Source organism: Folsomia candida, unplaced genomic scaffold (assembly GCF_002217175.1).
Source record: "Folsomia candida strain VU population unplaced genomic scaffold, ASM221717v1 Fcan01_Sc018, whole genome shotgun sequence".
In the NCBI taxonomy this organism is placed as follows: Eukaryota; Metazoa; Arthropoda; class Collembola; order Entomobryomorpha; family Isotomidae; genus Folsomia; species Folsomia candida.
In genome coordinates, this window is record NW_019091210.1 from 1,892,091 (window position 1) to 1,913,438 (window position 21,348).

Genomic DNA, 21,348 nt, shown 5'->3' on the forward strand with positions numbered 1-21,348 from the left:
ACCTGTTGCATGTCATGTTGTATGTTATTTACATAGACGTCGGATATGGATGATCGATAAAAATCCCCAAAATATGACCATAAATATGGCTTTATTTTTTCAATTTTTGGCTTAATTTTTTATATTAATTTTTTTGTTATACTCTATTTTTATCAATGCAACAAGCTCTGGGGTGACTTAATTCACTCTCGTCGAATTAAATCACCTTAGGCAAAAGTCAATGTAAATTTCTGCAAGTTTCTCAAAATGAATCATTGTGGGAAAACGGAATTTTTTGTAATTTTCTTGCGATTTGGTACGCAAATCTTATGTAGAATTTGTCCAAAAATGATAAAATGAACGGGAAAGGCCCGAAATCTGATCCAGAATATGAATATTACCCAAAACCCAAAAATATGACAAATATTAGCAAATATGCTTTGACCTACGTGACCCACTATGTAGAGACTGCTCTCTGAAAGTTTGACGACGGTAGGTCAATAAACGAGAAAAAATCATATTTCATTCATATCCTATACTAAATTTGCAATCAGGGGTCAATTTCCCCTAAACGAGTCATTTATTTACTTCCATAAGTAAGTATTTATTTATCGAGGATGCAAATAAATAAATATCTAATGACTGCTTTTTGGGGAAGTTCGATACTTGTGTTTTCTAGATAAATAAAATAAATAAATCAAGATAATTATTACTTATATGCAATACGCATATAGGCAGTAATGGCACATAAACAATGATCTCCTACCAGTTTGAGTTTTATTTCAGAGTTAAAATGTGGTACAGGTTTAATGGTATCTTCACTTGCATTTGGTGATAATTGTCACACAACTTCTGTGCGCGTATACTTAAATCTCTAAAATGTTTGAGTAAATAGAAATAAAGCCACTCAACTTTTGTAAATTTTAGAATGACGCTAATAAAAAATAATTTCTAACATAATTAGCTGCAAGTTTTACTTTATGCTACCGTAACCCTGGACAGTTTATGAATTTTCCTTTTTGTAAGAACCAAATGATTCATTCCTCCCACTCCGCAGGTCATGGTTCGATCCTGCAAGGCAAATCCGAACAGCATCATTCGCGCTACTTCGTTCCCCACTAAGGTCTCAATTTGAGAATAATTGTCCTGAATTTTTTCCAGGAAACCGACCGAAACCGACTTGGCCACGTGCGACTTGAAGGAATGCAACTCAGCCAACTCAAATCCAGATGCATCCGTGTATTTGAGCAGCTCTCTCAAGGTGGGGGCGTAACTAGGGCCGTACATGTATTTACAGGCGAATTCTCCAAATCTGGGAAAATCCTCGGAAGTTTCGTAACACTGGATGAAACATTTGCCATCTGGAAAAATAATGTGAAAGGTTTTTTAGCTCATTTGAATTTGTGCTGGAAACCGTAAAATTTTAGTTGCACAAGACTTTTAAATCGGTTGGGGTTAAATTAAGGACAAAAATCCGTCAACTTTTGGTAAATTTAATTTTCAAGCATTTTTTAACTCTCAGATAAATTTTTAAACTCCAACGAAATAAAAAATTGCAAGTTTCTAATTTTTCGGCAGCTGGTCTACATAAAACTCATTGAGGGTATTAATTATTTCTTCGTATCCTTAGTATTCTTCGTATCGTAAAATAACTTACGACGCTTACGAGATTTTGTAAGCGCCGTAAGATTTTCTCATCGAAAATCACGTTACTACGCTTACGATTTTTACGAAACCTGACCCCGTGTTTTTTCTTCGTAAACTATTTTACGATACTACGGATACGAAGAAATAATGAATACCCTCATTGAAAGCTTATTTAAATGAGTCGTAGAAAAGCTGGGGAACATTATTTTTTACGCAATTATTGCATTTCGGTAGAAATACGATTTAATCTAAAATTATCTTATAAATGCTCAAAACTTTAATTTTGCACAAGTTGATGATTTTGGACTGCATTTAAGGCCAACTCATTTAAAACTAATTTCTAACACTAAAAATAATGAAAGTCCGAAAAGACTATGAGCTTAATTCAGAAAGCTAAAAAGAGCTTAAATTTTGTGTATACATATGTACAAAGTTTACCCACCATCTTTTAACATGGCGGCCACCTTGTCAAAAAACTTTGTAAGATTCCTCTTCCCCACATGTTCAACCAGCTCGATCATGATTATGCGATCGAAAGTTCCCTGAATTTCACTCCAATCCCCGACCACAATTTTGGCCCCGGTTCCACGACAATATTCCGTTGCAGTCTGTCCCATTCCTGGCGAGTTTGTTACCCCGACGACCTCAACTTGGTAATTATCGGCCAGATGTTTCGCCATGGTTCCAAAACCACAGCCAATATCCAGAACACGCATGCCTGGCACGAGCGGTTGAAGTTTGGCCGTGATGAGGGAGAGTTTAAGCTTTTGAGCGGTACCCATGGACTCAACTCCGGTAGGAAAGTAGGCGGCTGACATTTGGATGGCTTCGTGTTCATCTCCGTCCGTCATGGTTAATCGGTGATAGCCCGTGGCTGGAATTTTAGTAGAATAAATTCAAATTTTAAGGATTTTTATGCATAAAATTGACTGACTTTTTCGTATAAAAAATCTATGCATAGTGAATTATGCATACAAAAGCCGAGATCGGCGATTTCGTGATCATCCTACCGTCGACTATGAACTTTCCGTATCGGCTCGTTATGTTGTCCATCCATTAAAATAACTTTAAATAACTTGACTTACGAAGATTATACTGCAGTTTAAAGTTTTTGGGAAGATGTTCCATATTAAGTTGTGGATTGAGGAGGACCCATTTCAAATAAGCTTCCAGATAAGGCAAGCTTCTGCGGTAGGATTTTGACCCCTCCGTGATTACCGCCGTGTCCATAAGTCGACCGAAGAGACCAGGCAGATCCCTGCAGTCCCACCAACCTTGGACGAAACCTTCGCCCAAGGCCACCTCTCCATAGGCGCAAACTCTCGCGTAGAATTTATTATTTGTCACAATCACTGCGATCGATGAAGCTTCATCCGGCTCACTACTTTTACTCGAAGGGTTTAATAAGACGCCTTTTCCGTGTAGGAATCGTCTCGCGCCATAAAAAACAGTTGCAAGAAGCATAATAAATGAACTGAGGTTTGCATGTAAATTTCTTCTGACCCAGTTGAATGTATGTAGAAACAGGTTTCCTACGAGACAAACCGGTACGCACGCATAAAAGAGCGTGCAAATATTACGGCGTCAAAAATCCTCGATTTTAGTACCCACACACCATACCTGTTCACGTTCATTTAATTACTTCAAAATGAAGAATGAATGAATGAATAATTCAAATTGATTTTCGAAGTGAATGAATTTTGGATGAAGGAAACAAAATTAAACACTACCCATACAGAAGGGATATGGAATTTTAACATGGGAAAGACAAGAAGACCTGGACAACCCACCCACTAAAATGATCACGCAATATATGGACGTTCCCTTATCTACTTGATAAAGGAATTTATTATTTTAGTTTTTTAATGGTTTATTTACTTTATGCTAATGCTGCGTGAAGAAGTGATTATTGTGTAGTTTGTATTAGTATTAGTATTACATGTGTATTTATGTACATTGTAGCTGGAGTACTTCATAATTTTTTTTATTTTCACATTATAATTGCACACACGTTATCATATCATGCATATTACACGTAGGAAAAGCTGACTACAAAGGAGTCGTACAAAAAAATCCCTAATCGTAAAAAAGCTCGTAAAAATCTTGGAGTACTTTTAACGTGACATGTTTTAGCAAGACTTATTATGCCCTGTCGTCGATTAGAAAAATTATTTTTAAGACATATTTTTTACACATACCAACGCCAAATCTTTACATGCCCAATATACTTATGACAAGTACTCAATTTAAGAATTTACACAGTGCTGAGGTCTGGTTTGTAAACGAGTTTGTCTTAAACTGGCATACCCATTTTTCCACTTGCATAAAAGATCACTTCACTTGAATGTCTACAAATTCATATGAATAGCTTCCTGGCTTGGAAACCGGTTTAATATTTTGCACCGATCATACTGAAATACGGAAATTTCAACTCGAAAATCGTTAGAGTGCGAAAAAAACGGTATTTCATTGTATATGTATTTATATCTATCTTAAAAATTTATAAATCTTCCACAATTTACTACTACAATACTATATGGCTAATCATATGGAGTAAAAAAATGCACATTCTTTTCAAAAAATCAAAATTATTTCCAATTACGTATGTACTAGAATAAGGGTGCTATTTAATCGACCATACATAATTTAAATGTGGAACACGCCATAAATAGTTTCGATAATTCATCCAATTGCGTATGTATGTACATACGTACACCAAGAAAAAACAGGACATCTTGTTGCAAAATAATAATAATAAAGAACTAACAATGGAGGTCTCCCAACGTGAGCACACATATTTCGACCAAACTAGCGTCAATCGATTATAATTATAATTAGTATGAAATTTGCAAATGGAACTATCTGCCAATGCGCACGTTTGACAGAGATATTTGCATTCAAAGCGGGAAAAATGCGCAGTAAATTTGGAAACTGAAAATTTTCCCAGCCTTGGGAATGCGTTTTATCCTCTTTTTATGTAAATTGTCTCCGTAAATGTTGCAGATATTTTCATCTGGAAATTTCATACTAATTTAGTTTGTGATGACATTAATTTGGTCCAAATCTGTGAGCATACGTTGGGAGACCTCCATTCTTAGCATTAGTTTGTAAATTGATCCCTGATCCACGTAAAAACTTATGAACAGTTTTCTTTCCTACAAGACAAACAGGTATGCGTTAATAAGGCCTGTTGGCAATAAAATCACTACAAAAAATTATTACCAATCATGGTAATCAAGACAATTTAATACCCAAGGCGGTACAACTCTATCCTATTTCGTACTTGTTCAGCATTAATGTCGTTCACTACTTTACATACGTACAGCATGCCAATTTTGTATGTCAAAATAAAAATTTGTTTAAACTGTGTATCCAAAGTCTTTATATTGAAACTTTGTCTCAAAAAAATGAAAGTTGTTGATTGAAAATTTACAATCAAATTGAATAAACGGGTTTGTCTTGAAAGGATTTATCTATGTAGAGAAGACAAGTAAAAACTTGTTTTAGCAAAACAAAAACAACAACAAATGCACGCATTATTATGATCATGTTTAGCTTTCATTGTTAAATACACATGTTACACATGAGTTTTAAATGAGTTGAAACTACGTTGGTCTTAAATGCAGTACAAAAATCGTCAACTTGTGCAAAATTAAAGTTTTAAGCATTATTGGACTCTAAGATAATTTTGGGGTGAAATCGTATAGATTCGAACGAAATAAAAAATTGCAAGTTGATAGTTTTTCATCTCGTTGAGATTTATACGATTTCATCCCAAATTTATCTGAGAGTAAAAAAAATGCTTGAAAATTGCACAAGCTGACGACTTTTTACTCTAAATTTAAAGCCAATTCGTTTTTAAAATCATGTGCAATTCTATTACCTAAATACCTCTGGAACTGAAATGTGACACTTAAATTTTTTAATTTGATTCAAAATAATTTTATACCTACGTATTGTATATTTTGAAACAACAATTAGAAACCGTTTTACACGCAGAAAGTGTTTACATACAATTATCAATTATTTGATTCAGATCTCTTACACATTAAATATTTAATATGTGTTTTACAATAATACTTTATACTATTTGTGCCATTTTGACCAAGGAAATTGTCCACGGTCAGGAAATAAGTCGTGATGTGAATAAAATAAAATTTCTACTCTACCCACTTGCCTCGTAAGGAGTAACAACATTTCATTTGCTTTGTGGATGCAAAAATAAATACTGTGGGTCGAAATAAGTGTCGCGTAACGCGGAAAATTTTACAATGGAAGAATTAATAAAGTTTGAATAATTACTTAAATTTCTTTCGTAACTAACAATGCGATGTGTGAAGTGTAACCCTCCGATTTGGTTGGAAATTTAAATCAGTATGGTCCATATCAATACAACCAATGTTTCTTGAGGCAGTTTGTGCGATGGTCAGAATTTGCCAAAATATTTGTGGTCACAGTTGAAAAAGAAGGCTATATGTGTCAAGCGGTGGAAGAAAGCTCAACTTCAATTCTCTCCCTGTGCTAAAAATTGCACATTTTTCTATTTTGACCTCAAATATTTTAATCGCACAAGCTGCCTCAAGAAACGTTGGTTGTATTGACATGGACCATATTGATTGAAATTTCCAACCAAATCGGAGGGTTACACTTCACGCCATCGCATTGTTACTGTTCATCCAGTATTATTAGTCGCAAAAAATTCTGAAAGGTTACCTGGCAGATTATTTATTTTTCAATTAGCAACCAAATAACCTCTCAGAAAATTTTCCAAGAAATTGCGACTATTAATATTGGATGAACAGTAGTTATGAAAGCAAATTTAAATAATTACAAAAGGCGTTAGGACATGGTTTTGACGAATTTGCGGGTGAATATCTCTGGCGGGGAGTTGAATTTTGAACTGATTTTTGGTCAGTTGCAAGATAATACTCTCAAAAAGATATATTTAAAATTTTAGGCCGATAGCTTTATAAATGCCCCCTCCAGTGCCCCCAGAGTTGGAAGGAGCCAAAAAAACACTTTCCAAACTGAATTTCTCATATAGCATGATAACCTATGAGGTCAGAGGTGAATGATTGTTAATATTACAACCCTAGATAATCATTGCATGTAATAATAAAATAATCTACATCAATTACATAACGTTGGGCCTCCATCGTCGCTGATACTTTTTCATGAAAATTGATAAATCGGACCGTGCACAGGAAAATTGACCTGCTGACCTTGAAAGCGGACCCACTCGGTCAAATGAAGATTGAGGGCAAAGCTCTAAGTGTCCCAAATAATATTAAATTAAACAGTGAAGATTTTGTGTAAACAGTTCTGGAGAACGACCCTAGCTAATCAGCTGTCGCGGAATCCTAAAAACTCGTGAACTTATTTGGAAAATTAATGATCAATTTTTTTCGAAAATAAATTTTACTAATCTTTTTGTGTCCCCTACTGCAGAACTATTTTATCTACAAGGTACAAGTGACAAAATAATAAAATTATTGCGTTTTGGTTAGTTAGATTATTTCTGAAGTTCGACATCGAAAACGACGGGAACTTTTCCAAAAAATTTATAAGGTCTGATGAAAACTCAGTCCGTGGGGTTTAACCACTTATCAAAATTGTGTCAAAAGTACTTACAGTGCAATATACTATATGTACCTTGGATAAAAACCACGTTAGGGATTTTTAGCATCAAAGTCGTAAAATGTGGGGGCCTTAAAAGTCGAGGAGTTGCGTTCACGAGAGTATTCCATTAGGACAAGTATGAAGCTAGACTACAAAAGGGACTAAAAAGATAAGCATGAGATAAAAGTGGTTTTATATAGTGAAAAACATGCTAAGTCCCTTGATAATAGTCGCAAAGACGAATTTTGCATCAGGACCTAATAAACAAATCTTTCGTTCAACGCCATTTTTTAAGAACACTGGTTTGGAAAACTAAAAAAGGACACCTCTCCAAATTTGACCTTGCCTCATTTCGCAGAGTACACAAAATCGGAAGCCAGATATGCTTACCTATAGTTTGAGACATGGGCTTTCACATAAAAAAAGTTAGAAATCTCTACGACTAAAAACCATCCCGCAATTAAGGTATGAATTCGTCAAAACCATGTCCTAACGCCTTTTGTATCCATACTTTATTGATTCTTCCATAGCAAAATTGTCAGCGTTGCGCGATACATGTTGCGACCACCCACAGTATTTATTTTTGGAACTGGTACCATTACTTAATCCGGTTCTCGTAAGGAACTGGTACTGGTACCAGTACGATTGCACCGGTACCTGGTACTCGATACTAGACAAAGCCCTCGGTATCAGTACCGGTACTCACAGTTTAGCTGACTAAACATATCGGTACCAATACTGGCTCTTTCAAACCCTGCCCACACCCACTGGCACGCCAATATTTCCCCCACCCATACATATATATTATGCCCATAACAATTACATCCACGTCGAACTATTTATTTCCACACCCATATTTGGAATTTGAAAAAATTTGAAATTTCTGAAGACAACATGTGTTCGACGTGATCGTTCAGAGACCGAACTCTCCGGCTGGCCACCCGATGGTCATACGCAGTGTTTCGCTTGGCAAAAACCAGATTGGCCAGACCGCCGGTCAAAAGCGGCCAAAAGTGGCTTTTGACCACTTACCAGAATAGGTGGCAAATGGTCAAAAGTGGTCAAAAGTGGCCAAAAGTGGCCAAAATGCAAAAATGGAGCATTGTGCGACAACGAATAATGATAAATTAATGATTTGACATTCAGGATTTCATCAGGATCTAGCAGAGCAAGTTGAAGGCTACTTATCTATGTTTGATTGGATCTAAAATTTTAAAATTGGTTATTAACTATACAAATAAGCAATAAATTACACATTGCATCATTAATAATTGACACAGGAATAGTTATGAATTGACCAATTAAATGAGCAATTAAAATATTCAAGTATCGAGCAAATGTATAAATTACTTACTACATTTGTCCACGTTGAATTTATTAGATTGGTAATTATTACAGAATATTTCAATTACTTTGTAAGAACTATGATTATTCTTTGTGCAAAGAATAAATAATACTGGCCGAGAGTCTGTTTAACCCCGCCGCGCAAACAATTAGCCAATAGAATACTTTTGACCACTTTTGACCACTTTCTACCATTTTGGCCATTTTCGACCACTTTTGACCACTTTTGACCACTGGCCAACAAAAAACGATTTTAGCCGGCAAAAGCGAAACACTGGTCATACGCTCGTCACAACTTGACGAAAAGTTAATTTTACACATAAATTCCTTCAGTTTGTTGAATAAGTCATGTCCTGTGATCATTTTGGTATTGCTGTTTGCCCCGAACACGTTGGACACCTCGGTATGTTCCCTTGTAAGATGAATACCTTGCCCAAGCCTGGAAAATATTGGCGTGCAAGTTGATGTTGTTATTTGATATCGGGAAAAAGGCGGAGGCCGTATGTATTTAGGCAAATATTAAATACTCAAAATTTCCCTAGGGATGTCACCTACTGTGAGGAGATAAAATTCAACGACAGCACGAGTCTTGCCTCCAGTTCGTTCCGTCCCAACATTTTGACTGTTTTTATTGTACATGGATTCGCTCAAGACCCGTCTTATTACATGTACAAAGTTAAAGATGGTAAATATGTAAATATGAAATATTCATGTCAGGGTATTCCGACCCCGGGATATAATGGGTTGGGGTTTTGCTGGGTTTTATTGGGTCGTAAATTAATAAAACTAACGGGTTTTACTATGTTACAGGGGTTTTCCTGGGGTTTTACTAGATTTTATCTAAAATTCATATAGATAAATTAATAGAATCAATTATTTTCAGGTACATATCTAACTAGAATTAAGCCCTCTGATTAGTATTCCGAAAATTTCTATATTTATTTCTGATTTTTCCTTATGACCTAAAAATCACAATTTACAGCTTAACTTGGAGTTTGATCATATTAGTGGTTTTGGGGTGTTCCTGATATTCTGCATTAGTTTTATGGTAACTCTTCACAAAATACATTAATTTAACAAATTAGTGTAACATTGTAAGTTATATTATGTAGCTCACCCCAAACATTGAGCAAAACCCACAACCCCAAAACCCGTCAATACCTAGTAAAACCCCGGGGAAGTTGTTTTCACGGTAATACCCCGGGTTTTCCCGAACCCTGATTTATGTACATATGTCTAATTTTATGCATAATTTTTTTTATGCAGCATATCTCCACGCGAATCTTCCTCTCAACGTAATCATGGTGGACTATGGAGACTTGACTAAATTTAATGGGTCATCATTAATCACCGTTGCTTCGGCGTACGTACAATCAGTCAAGAATGTACCTCGGGTGGGGGCTAGAATTGCCGAATTTATAAGTTTCCTCATACAAAATAACGTTTTGTCGTTAAATTTGGTCCACGTGGTGGCTGTTTCGATGGGATGTCATGTATCTGGGGAAGTGGGGAATCATATCAAAAAATTATATGGTGGCCAGCCAATTGCCAGAATTACGGGTAAGTTGGGGAAAAATATACTTATTTACTGGTCATCCTCAAGCATGGAAGGGAAATCGGGCTTCGAATTCCGCTCAATTTGTCACTTGCTGACACATAATTGGCTTAAAATGTGGATTAAATTAGTACTGGGGCTTGTTCCATTCAGAATTTTCTGAAAATTTATAATTTAATAAAGCAACTAAACATAAATATTTTTTGTTCAAAACTCGCTCCAGTACTCAAAAAAACAGGGGATTAAGAAAAATTAAATAAAAAAGCTTCCTCGCCATAGCCGATTCAATACATAGATTTGTGCTTCCAGCAATTCCGGTGTAGAAAATGGGGCGATTTTTTATTTCAAAAGTTAAAAAATCGATGGTTTTGGTCTGAGTTTTGAACTAAAAGCTACTTGTATTTCGTGGATGTGTTAACTTAAAAATTAACAAAAAAAATCAGGACGGAACAAGCCTGGCACACCCGTTGCAAGTTGATGTAACCTCTGGATTAGAATTAGGTTCGCTTAGCTTGTAGTTTGCCAAGGCCCGTAGAAATAAGGCAAAAATTGAATGAAACTCGAAGTCATATTTTTTGCTGCGTCTGAGGAAGACCTATTTCATGAAGGGATTTAATAATTAATTGAGTAACATTACATGCCATAAATCGTGCCCATTATCAAATGTATGCATAACAACTATTAATCGCTACTCCATATTTGAAAACACACCTTCACGTTGGCAGGACTTGACCCAGCTGGGCCTTTGTTTGAGGGGCCAATAAGTTTTCGGGCGCTCGAGAAATGGGATGCTGCATTTGTTGATGTCATTCACACCAATCTTTTCGGCTACGGGACAACATTGGTGGATGGTTTAGCAAATTTTTATGGTACGTAAATAAGCTTAACTAATAATTCATGAGGTTAAATAAGGCAGTGCTGTTGGAAGTCCGAACTGGATCTTTATGTTCATATCTAAGATAATTCTTTGTGTTCATGGAAATTTCGAGCCTTTCAATTGTAAAGCACGAAATTAGGAATAAATTTAAACCAAAATGGATTAATCCATTTATAATTAGCTGTAAAATTTGAGGTTTACTGAAAAAAATCATGCTCATGCTTTGTAAATGCAAGGAGTGATGAGGAGAAAAACTCAAACCGGAGTTTATAATTCCACACTCATTTAAATAATTTGTAATTTTAAATAATGAAATAATTGGCACAAAGAAAACTAAATAGCATTGCCTGTTTGCATCTATGTAGCGAATGGCGGTATAACTCAACCTGGATGTCCAGATGGTCCAGTGGGTACGTGCAGTCATGGGTATTCCGTCGATTTATACGCTGCTTCTATTACGACACCATTCATCGCGTGTTCGTGCCTACTACCACTCTTCAATTGGAATCCAGTCACTACATCGAACTGCTTAAGCCCGTGCCAAAATCCGACCTACGTTGGGCCCTACTGTTCCTCTGAGTGAGTTCAGAACTGATATTACACAAAATTACGGTAAATAGTAGACGCGCCTAGAAAATCGTAAGAAAACCTGAACGAAATCGTTCGAGAATGTTCGCTATTACAGAACAGAGCCAAACGCTACTGATTTTAGAGATCCCGTACTATATAGTGGCGATGGAAAACTTTGACCTAAAAATGGTTAAAAAATGATTCTTGAAATCTCAAATTTTGGTATAATATGTCAAATATATCTGACCACGTGTCCTCAAAAGTTCATAAGCTTTCCTTGAGAAACAAATTTCGTACGCAACTTCAAAGCGAGGAAGTCGGGAAACGAGTTTTTTGTAAGTACCAAAATCTGAGCGACAAAGACTCGAAGAAGGCTTGACTAAATTTCAACAAAGAGAGGTGTGGCCGTGCAAAAATTAGGACATATATAAAAAAGTATGGCGAATCCGAAAATATCAACTTCAAATACGCGCAACAAGAAAAAACCATCATATTGACCCCTTGAAAATGAAAAACGATTAAATTTATTTTTGGAAAGTACGGATCCACGTTTGTGCCTAATTCGACCATGAAGTTGAAGATTAATCCAGACTAGGCGCATCATATGGAGGCTCATAAGTTATGGGTCAAAGCGTATTCAAAGAAATCTGCGGCAAAGCATACGGAAGGTCAAGAACAAATGGTGAACGCAAGCCCTCCCAAGCTTTACAACAAAATTTCACCAAAATAGTTGGTCATTGGGGACGAGTCTTACGGCTTCAAAAACGTGACAGAAACTCCGGGAAGGCATTTTTTTGTGGGAAATATATCTCTCAACTGAAAACCGAAAAGAAATTAAAATGTTCTTCGAAATTTCTCAAGAAATTTCATGTTTGGCAGGTGTTGGATAAATTTGGGCATGTTTCGGACCCCTCAGTTCAAAAGGGTTGTATGCAGGCACAGGTTTGTTTTCGGAAATGTGAGATAGACCGTCTGATTCCTTTCATCAAGGAGTATCAGAAAATATAACATGTAATCTTTTGGACCGACCTTGGACCAATCCATAATGCAATGACTATCAAGGAAGAAATTGAAAAAAAATTCAGTTTGACGTTGAAAAATGAAAACCTCACATTCAACCCTTATCTTCACGCAATAAAAAAATTTGGGCTATATATAAGAAGACATACTCCCAGCTTTGTAAAACAGCCGAACCTTTAAGAAAATTTCAATTCAGGTAGGAGATAATTACCCTTTAAGTTGCAAAGTCTTCCGAAAAAGCAGTAATAGCGGGCGTGAAGAAAAAGGTTAAGTACTAGATGGACAATGGATATCAGTCTTCTTTGTTCGCGAATATCTGTGGCTGGATATATTTAGGATATTAAACCAAAATTTGAGATTACTAGAATCATTTTTTGACCATTTTTAGGTCAAAGTTCTCCATCTATATAGTACGGGATCTCTATTTGAGGCGCCGCCGGAACCGAGAAAAATGGGCGGCGCGCCGCCCGCGGAAAAATATCCGGCGCGTCGCCGGGTAAAAAAAATGATTTCATGGAATTAAAAAGCTAAAATGGTCAAAAATATCAAAATTTTTGTTTTGGAGGGTTTATTTTTGGTTGGGAAGACAAATACTTTTGAGAATTTTTTTCGAATTTTGACGTTATTAGAAATGTCAAAAGTATGTACATTTTTCGCCGCCGATAGATATCGACGTTGAGCTGTGTTACAGAAACGGTTACCAATTGCAGGCAAAATATTTAGCTGCTTAAAGGATTCGCTGGGATAAGTCTTGTAAATAGTAGAGTAGATAAGTAACTCAACATTTTTAAATCTTCCTTTCTAGGGCAAGAGGGAAATTTTACGTTACAACGCCAAAATTCAATGTGACTTGTGAATGTAGTTTTGGTTTTGATAAGCTAATTGGTAAGGAAATGTAAATACGAGAAAACGGTGGAGATATAAGGGTACTCATCTAATGTTGTTCAAATTGTAGGTTGAGTGGTTAAGAGGAGTCCAATGTTTCGAACGGTTTGTTGTTCTTCGAGAACGAATAACTTTGTGACGTATGTATATTGACATCGTCTGAAGATAACTAACGAACTTTAAACGTCGTAAGATTTTGTCATCGAAAATCACGTTACTACGCTTCCAATTTTTACGAAACCTGATGCCTTGTTTGCTTTTAGGATTCTAAGGACACGAAGAAATAACAAGTACCCTCAATATATGTAAAATGAATGTAGATGAAAACCACACCAAGTGTACTACAAAACTCTTTTCCATATTTAGCGTGAGGCAGAGTGAGATTCGGGTTCTGGTGGGTATCCACAACCATCGCGCGTCAGTGCCGTATCCGTCTAACTTTGTCGCACTCACTCAATCATGCGTCTTATTTAATTAACCATACTGGGCTACTTAAATGTTGTCTTATTAAAATACAAAAAAACTTAAATGTTGGTATATCATTAGCCCTCGTTTGTTACGGCACTTGCCGTATAAGCCCCTCCCTTAGAAACTTGGACCCCAAAAATCTCACGGTCCCACCCATTTCTCGTCGGGCAACAAAAGCTGAAAATGTAGCCCTTCATAAGGAGAAAATTCTGGCATCAGGTTGTCAGCCGAGAAATGGCTGGGACCATGACTTTTTTAAGGATTTATGTGTATGCAAAAAAACCGCCAATTTTCGAATTTTGAAACTCTTGATGCATCAAAATGTTCGTATTCCAGGGGGAAGTCAAATTGCAAATGCAAGTTGGGGTCTTATTCTTTTAGTGCCGAGCGTACATTGACTTTATCATTTTTCACAATTTCCTTTAACAATGTTTGAAGGGGGGGTGGTTGCATATAATTCGAAAATACCTAGGGTATATTATGTTTCTACCCAAAAATAAATTTTGGATTTTTCTGGGAAATTCGGTGAAATCGACGCGAAAAGAGCTTGTACTTTTGGCTCATTTTGTACCTGTAATATATTTATTTATCTATGTATAATGAATTTAGAAAAACGTATTCTGAAGTTATCTTGACTTAAATTTGTAGTGCGTGTTTTTAGCACATGTACATAGATTTTAAAAATATATAATTTATTGAAATATTTATACCAAAGATAATACAAGATTATTTAATTATTACACTGCATTGACCTGAGTACGCCCAATGAAGAAAAGAGACATCATCATATTCTTACTTACATATATATGTATTTGCATACCAAGATCAACGAACCTTGCACAATGTGTTATTTGTGTAAATAAATATGTATGTATGTACGTGTAAGGATTCAACAAACACGGAATGAGTGTTCGTTGATCAAGTTAAAACACAGATATCTCAGTCAACCCTTTTCTTGCTAGGTAAGCATTTTTTCGGGTGTTTGGCATTTCATTTACGAAGTTAATGCAGCAAAATGCTGACCACTGCATGCATACATATGTATATATATATATATATACATGCTAAAACTATCATTTTCCAGGAAGCTGGGTTCTTAAAGCATCGTGTTTTAATCCTTCAATATTACTTCCAGGAAAAGGTAACCCATTTATCGCGACAAAATTTCATTTCGTGTTGTCTCATCTCTCAAGTTGGGCTTCATTTCGCCAAATTGTCTCGATTTGTTCGGACGGATATTAGCAATTTGTGGCTGGAAGGTCAGATTTTCAGCAAATATGGGAAACTCTAAAATATTACTACTTTTCGGCACAGTTTTAAGTTTGTTATTTCTCTTGATAATATTACAAACACCGACAGCCAACGCGGTTAACCCATCGTATACAACAGATACAAATCAAGGTAATAAATTCTCAGTGTCGTTTATTATTAACAAACTAAATTATTAATTCATTGCTCCTTCATATCCTTAATATTTTTGGTATCGTAAATTGTGTATGTATGTACCTAAGTTACGACGGTTACGAGATTTCGTATGCGTCGTTAAAAAAATTGTTATCAAAAATCACGTAACGAAATAATCTTACGATTTTAACGAGGCTTGCCTGACCCTTTCTTTTTTCCCTACTAATTTACGATATCAGCATAATTATGAATACCTTCATTATTAAAGAAAATTGTTAATTTGAGCATATATGTACTTAAACCTATGGGAATTTTAATTTATAGCAACTTCGTCATCCCAATATTCCACCGCAGCTAAAAATCATCCCCTCGACCCATTGTCCCCTACGGAAATCGCGTTAGCGTCCAAACTAATCCGATCATATTTTGTCTCGTCCCACCCCGTGCTCTATTTTTCCACCGTGACGCTAAAAGAACCCGCGAAATCTCTCCTGTTAAACGCCTTTCTGGACGATGCTACTCCTCCCCATTTCATCACGCGACACGCCTTCGCCAACGTGATGGACCCCGTGACTGAGACAGGATACGAGGTCGTGGTCGACTTAACGCGAAAAAAGGTCACTTCCGTGGTCAAACTTGACCCTGGAACGCAGCCAATGTACGCGATCGATGAAGATCCGGACATTAACGCGGTCCTTTTGGCGGACCCGCAGGTCCAGTTGAGATTGGCGGCTATAGGATTGACCAACTTGTCCATGGTCGCTCCGCTCTACTGGTAACAATATGTTTTAATAATGAATTTTGTTACCGCATAGTGATAATGTATGTATTAAAGCAATTGAAATATCCGCTTAACTCGATTCTTAGGGATTTCGGGTACCTCGGCGATCGTCCCGAATATCTTGAGAAACGGGTTGTCCAGGTCTTCTTCAGTTTTCAAAACGTCCGAAACGATAACCACTATGGTAACTGATTACTCACATATGTTTTAACATTTCTGGCGGGAGATTTCTAATTTCGCGGGCTACCTATATTTGTTTAGCACACCCCCTCGGATTCGTCGCCATCGTTGATATACTAGCTAAGACCATGCTTGCGATTGAAGACCTTCCTACAACTCTTGGCTTCCAACCTAGCTCGGCACCTTTCGGCGACACGTCGGCGCCCTTCATGATGGCCAATTATGACCCCACCCTCCTTCCCGCCGACTCTTTCCGCAAAAACCTCCGCCCCACGACGGTCAGCCAGAGTGGCGGGCCATCCTACAAAGTCAACGGGTATCAAGTCGAATGGCAAAAGTGGAAGTTCAGAGTCGGGTATGACCTTCGCATAAATTTCCATTTTGCATAAATTACAATTTTTCATAGACTTCTTAGTCATAAAGTTTCTATAAATTTGAACTCAGATTCAACTCCCGCGAAGGTCTCGTCCTCCACAACATAAACTATAATGACAAAGGTCACGTGCGACCGCTGATATATCGCGCCGCCTTATCTGAGCTCTTCGTCGCTTATGGCGACCCGCGACCACCATTCCATCGAAAAATGGTAGAAATAACATACTGATTTGAATATTACAATTTTCCCGCTTAAATAACATGATTGAAGTCACATTGAAATCAAAACCGCCCAATTTAAAAAAATCGCTAAAATTCATGCATCTCACTATCCCCAGGCTTTCGACGCCGGTCAGTACGGCGTTGGTCAATCTACGCATCAAATCCGCCCCACGGCTGATTGTAAGGCAGGCTCGATCCACTTTTTCGACATGACCGTGTCCAACAAAGCCGGCCTCCCGGTCACCATTCCCGCCGCCGTTTGCATGTACGAGGACGACATAGGTCCACTTATGAAGAAATATAACCCACGCGATCGGCGCGCTTACGTCGTGCGTAATCAGCGCCTCGTCATCAGCTTCACGTCCGGCCTCGGAAACTATGACTACGAGTGGAAGTGGATTTTTCATCTCGACGCGTCCATCCGGATGGAAGTTAACCTTCACGGAATTGATAATCCGACCTTCGTTTCGAACTTGGGGACTGATCGGCCAGAAACGCCCATCCATGGCACCTTGCTCACCCACACGCCCGGAATTTTGGCGCAGAATCATCAACACTTTTTCGCAGTTAGGATTGATACGGAGATCGATGGGAATGAGAACAGTGTCGCGATGGTGGACGTGGTTCCGGATGGTGAGGAAATGACGTCTTTTGCATCTGATTTCATGTTTTTTTTAATCCTTGCATATTTTTGGTCTTCTTGATATACCAGTTTTTTTAATGGAATGAACCCTACTAAAAAATAAGTGGTAAAGTTTGGGCCTTTAAAATTCACGGCAAAGAAATTTTGTTTTTAATGTTAGATTCTAAAATCGAGACCATGTTTTTTTTGACTGTTTAAAAAGTTTACAAATTTGTAAATTGCATGCAGCTTTATGAAACTATGTAGAAAAGCAGTTTTTGCGTTTAAAGATATCAGGGTTTTACTTTACCCACCTTTTGAGCTTAATCCCCAGCCCAGTGGGTAAAATGGAAAAAATGGGGAAAATGGGTATGAAGGGTTATACTGAGGTGGTTGGCCACCACCACCACCATTGGGGGTAGTTTATTTTCCTTGTTTTGTTCTGTTCTTATTGTTTATTAAATAAACCACTCGATTTTTTATTTTACCGTTCAATAATTAGGTTGAAAATTGCCAGTTTAGTAAAAATAAAATTACACTCTGGGTAAATTCTGGATAAAAACGAAATATCCTAACAATTTACATTTATTTTAATCTCTCATAACGGATAACAATTTATCTTTTGTCATTAGATCATGATGTTGATAGCCAATATGAATCAACCACCTAATATAACCTTACCCATGAAGAAGTAAATGCAAACAATTTCGAAGAAAGGAATACAGAGACAGCCAGTAATTATCTATGTTTTTTATAATTTTTCAGTGCTCTCGTGTTATTTGATACGATGAATTACTTTATCTTTTAAGTTGGGAGTGAAAAGGTGAATCATTTTGCCCCAAAAACGTGTTTTCCCCATTTTGTCCATTTTCCCCACTTGCGGGGCTTTGGGGTGGGTGGCTAAAACCCATTTTACCCACCCATTTTCCCCACCCTATTTTCCCCACGGTAAAACCCTGAAAGATATGCATAATCTTATCTGTACCCGTTTTAAATTTTCTAATGCATATAAATATTTGAAATCTTTCTATAATTGTATGTGAATAGTTATATTTTCGACGTCATGCAAATATTTATTGTTATGCAAAGGAACGAAACACAGTAAAATGTACACATTATAATTCCCTCAGGTCCGACTGGATCACCGCAAAATCCGTACGGAAACGGATTTCGTGCCGTCAACACCTTGTTAAAGACATCTTCTCAAGCTCACGCCTGCGCAAATCAAGAGCGCGCGCGATCCTGGCACATTTACGGGAACTTGTCGCGACTCCACCCCTTTTCCCATACCCCAATGGGATACCGTCTCGTCGCAGAAAATCCGATCTACCTCATGATGCAAAGGGACAGTCCGATCCATCCGAAATGCGGCTTCGTCGACCACACGGTGTGGGTTACGCCGTACGCGGAAGATCAGTTGTTCGCGGGTGGGGTGTATCTAAACAATTCCGGTCTTCCTGCCTGGGTCGCGGCCGCGCCAAATGCAAGCCTCGTCGAGACTGATCTAGTTTTATGGCACGTGTTCGGACTTACCCACATCCCGCGGGTGGAGGACTTTTCTGTCATGTCGACAGAGTGAGTTAATTTTTTAAATTGTTTGTGAACCTGGTTGTAATTTTTGATACGTTGGTCTTGCGAGTTTAATATGAAATTGGGCGTACTCACGAGAACATTTCATTTATAAAGCTTAAAAATTTATTTAATTAGCAAATTTTCCCAGCGCCAGTGCAAAAAAATGGGTTTTGGAAAAGTGGATTCGCAATACAGGATTTCAAAAATTTCCACCTATTTCCGTAATTTCTATTTTGAAATCGCTGTTGCTAAAAAGATTCTCACCGTCTAAAATCACATAAATAGTTTTCCACGTAACGTTTTGCGAAATCTCAAGACTTGTCTGGTTGTTGGTTATTACATTCTCAATTTCCAAGATATGCAAAAGTTATCACGGGAACCAGTACCCTAAATACAGATCGGTTTTAAGAAGGACAGATTTTATTGCATGAACCTGCAAAATGCGCAACATTTTACATGGCATGCAGTGGATGAAAAGCTTGTTTAAAACCGATCCTCATTTTATTACAGGTCTGCAGGATTTTGGTTGAAGCCGGTCAACTTTTTCTTAGAAAACCCAGCCCTGGATGTCCCTTCTTTCCTCCATATTCAATCTTAGCAAAGTACTAAATACAATTATATATTACATTACAGCAAATCACAAATTTTGCTATATTTGTAATAAAGCGAACATTGCTAATTATTTCGGCAAAGTCCTAATCCAGTTGGTACATACATATTTCTTTACCTATATGTTTTCGAGACACATTTAGCAACGATTTTAGTGTGCACTGTGTAATCAATACCTCGTTTAGCAAGCGTTCTAAGAAATTGTTACAATTAAGTAAAAAAAAACGTTAATGGATATCCTGTAAAAAATCTACGAGAGACTTGTATGCAGCATTGTCGAAACACTAATGTTGGAAGAGGTATTTTGGAAACTACATTAGAAATGTTTATGTAATATGTACCAGAGATTTTTTTACACCTTACACAATCCACAGTTTTATTTGAACACTTTTAATTTATTTTAAGTAATTAACCAATTAATATGAGCAATATTTAAAAATCCTGTTTGCATACGGAAACAAATTGTATTGCGCGAGAACTATTACAAAAATAGATCTACCATAACCGGTTAACAAAATATTTTGAGATTTTCATAAATTATTCATGTGAAATTGACGATAAAATTTTTAGAATAAAATATTGACCAAATATTACGGTCATCATCCTCGATTCCGCACACATCAATATCAGAACAAGTATCGTCATCGGAAATGCCAGCCACACTTTCTTCCGTCTCCATGACGTGTTCCTGTATCCCCACAATGCCAACTGATTTCTCCAATATACGAGCTGAAATAGTTTGTAAGAATCAGGGGGCGGATACATATACATTTACGAAAATCGCAGAACTAAATGTGCCTATTGTTTACGAAAAACCGCAAAATATTGATAAGCTACCATTTTGGGTACTTATTTACTGCGCACTTTCTAAGGATAAGTACACGTTTTACGTAAATGACCATGACGTACCTTTGCGGGTCGTGTCTTGTGCAAATTTTACAGTAATTAAATTGGTGATCGGTTGACACTAGTCTGGTCGAAATTTGAAAGCATATTTATCCTAGGCTAGGAGGCCATTGATGAGTATTCTGACGATTCGCGAAACTTGAATGAACTTCAGTAAACAGTAATTAACTCCTATTGACAGTTAGTAAATGCCACCGATTAAATATAGTTACATAACTATAAGCTGTTATTGACCCACGTATGTATGCAAGTAAATATTTACCCACCCGGGGTTCAAGATTACGTCAAAGGAACGACTATTAGTCGCTATTTTGATCCGACATTTTCAACTTTGTGTACAAAATCATCCCAAGTAAATTAAAGACAAGGGCAACATTTATGTTGGGTCTAATTGGATACAGTGCAGTGGCCGGGGAAACAGTGGGGACATTAACATTATGGGATAGGGAAGAGACGGGGTTAATGTATGTCACATACAGTGTCGGACAGATGTCTACGTCCACATAGTCGCGTCAATTTCATTTTCAAATTGTCACTGAACTACTGAACCAATTTTCATCATTGATATATCAAATTCTCACAAATTTAACGTAATTTCATAGCACATTATTAGTTTTCCGCTAAAAAATTTATTTTAGGCCAGAGATGTATTTTAATTCAAAATGAAAACAATTGGATGGACAAAAGTCAACGTCCAGTAAGAGAAAACATAC

At 37.0% G+C, this 21,348-nt stretch overlaps 3 protein-coding genes across 3 annotated transcripts; 2 read left to right on the top strand and 1 right to left on the bottom strand.

The window, feature by feature from the left end:
* Window positions 1-734: 734 nt before the first annotated feature.
* On the bottom strand, window positions 735-3,090 carry LOC110857448 (cyclopropane-fatty-acyl-phospholipid synthase). Its single transcript, XM_022106043.2, has 3 exons — window positions 2,712-3,090; window positions 2,069-2,500; window positions 735-1,340 (listed from the first exon to the last, which is right to left on the bottom strand). Exons 1-3 carry the CDS (start codon window positions 3,088-3,090, stop codon window positions 958-960), a joined length of 1,194 nt encoding a protein of 397 aa, XP_021961735.1. The 3' UTR covers window positions 735-957.
* A 6,047-nt stretch (window positions 3,091-9,137) lies between these two features.
* On the top strand, window positions 9,138-14,620 carry LOC110857449 (endothelial lipase). Its single transcript, XM_022106045.2, has 7 exons — window positions 9,138-9,274; window positions 9,856-10,149; window positions 10,870-11,013; window positions 11,387-11,600; window positions 13,417-13,496; window positions 13,567-13,684; window positions 13,760-14,620. The coding sequence occupies exons 1-6, from the start codon at window positions 9,256-9,258 to the stop codon at window positions 13,569-13,571; spliced, it is 756 nt and encodes a 251-aa protein (XP_021961737.2). The 5' UTR covers window positions 9,138-9,255; the 3' UTR covers window positions 13,572-13,684; window positions 13,760-14,620.
* A 445-nt stretch (window positions 14,621-15,065) lies between these two features.
* LOC110857450 (copper methylamine oxidase) lies at window positions 15,066-20,336 on the top strand. The gene is made up of 8 exons (XM_022106046.2): window positions 15,066-15,365; window positions 15,693-16,143; window positions 16,236-16,333; window positions 16,411-16,684; window positions 16,774-16,915; window positions 17,043-17,559; window positions 18,679-19,123; window positions 19,631-20,336. The coding sequence occupies exons 1-8, from the start codon at window positions 15,242-15,244 to the stop codon at window positions 19,716-19,718; spliced, it is 2,139 nt and encodes a 712-aa protein (XP_021961738.2). The 5' UTR covers window positions 15,066-15,241; the 3' UTR covers window positions 19,719-20,336.
* The last annotated feature ends 1,012 nt before the right edge of the window (window positions 20,337-21,348 follow it).

Bases quoted from the DNA above. Each gene is read 5' to 3' on its own strand.
- LOC110857450 (XM_022106046.2), top strand. From the start codon at position 15,242: ATGGGAAACTCTAAAATATTACTACTTTTCGGCACAGTTTTAAGTTTG. The intron at 16,144-16,235 runs GTAACAATATGT...CTCGATTCTTAG, and splicing joins ATGGTCGCTCCGCTCTACTG to GGATTTCGGGTACCTCGGCG. The intron at 16,685-16,773 runs GTATGACCTTCG...ATTTGAACTCAG, and splicing joins AAGTGGAAGTTCAGAGTCGG to ATTCAACTCCCGCGAAGGTC.
- LOC110857448 (XM_022106043.2), bottom strand. From the start codon at position 3,090: ATGCTTCTTGCAACTGTTTTTTATGGCGCGAGACGATTCCTACACGGA. The intron at 2,501-2,711 runs GTAAGTCAAGTT...CTAAAATTCCAG, and splicing joins TAAACTGCAGTATAATCTTC to CCACGGGCTATCACCGATTA. The intron at 1,341-2,068 runs GTGGGTAAACTT...TTATTTTTCCAG, and splicing joins GGCCGCCATGTTAAAAGATG to ATGGCAAATGTTTCATCCAG.
- LOC110857449 (XM_022106045.2), top strand. The intron at 11,014-11,386 runs GTACGTAAATAA...GCATCTATGTAG, and splicing joins TGGTTTAGCAAATTTTTATG to CGAATGGCGGTATAACTCAA. The intron at 11,601-13,416 runs GTGAGTTCAGAA...CTTCCTTTCTAG, and splicing joins GGGCCCTACTGTTCCTCTGA to GGCAAGAGGGAAATTTTACG.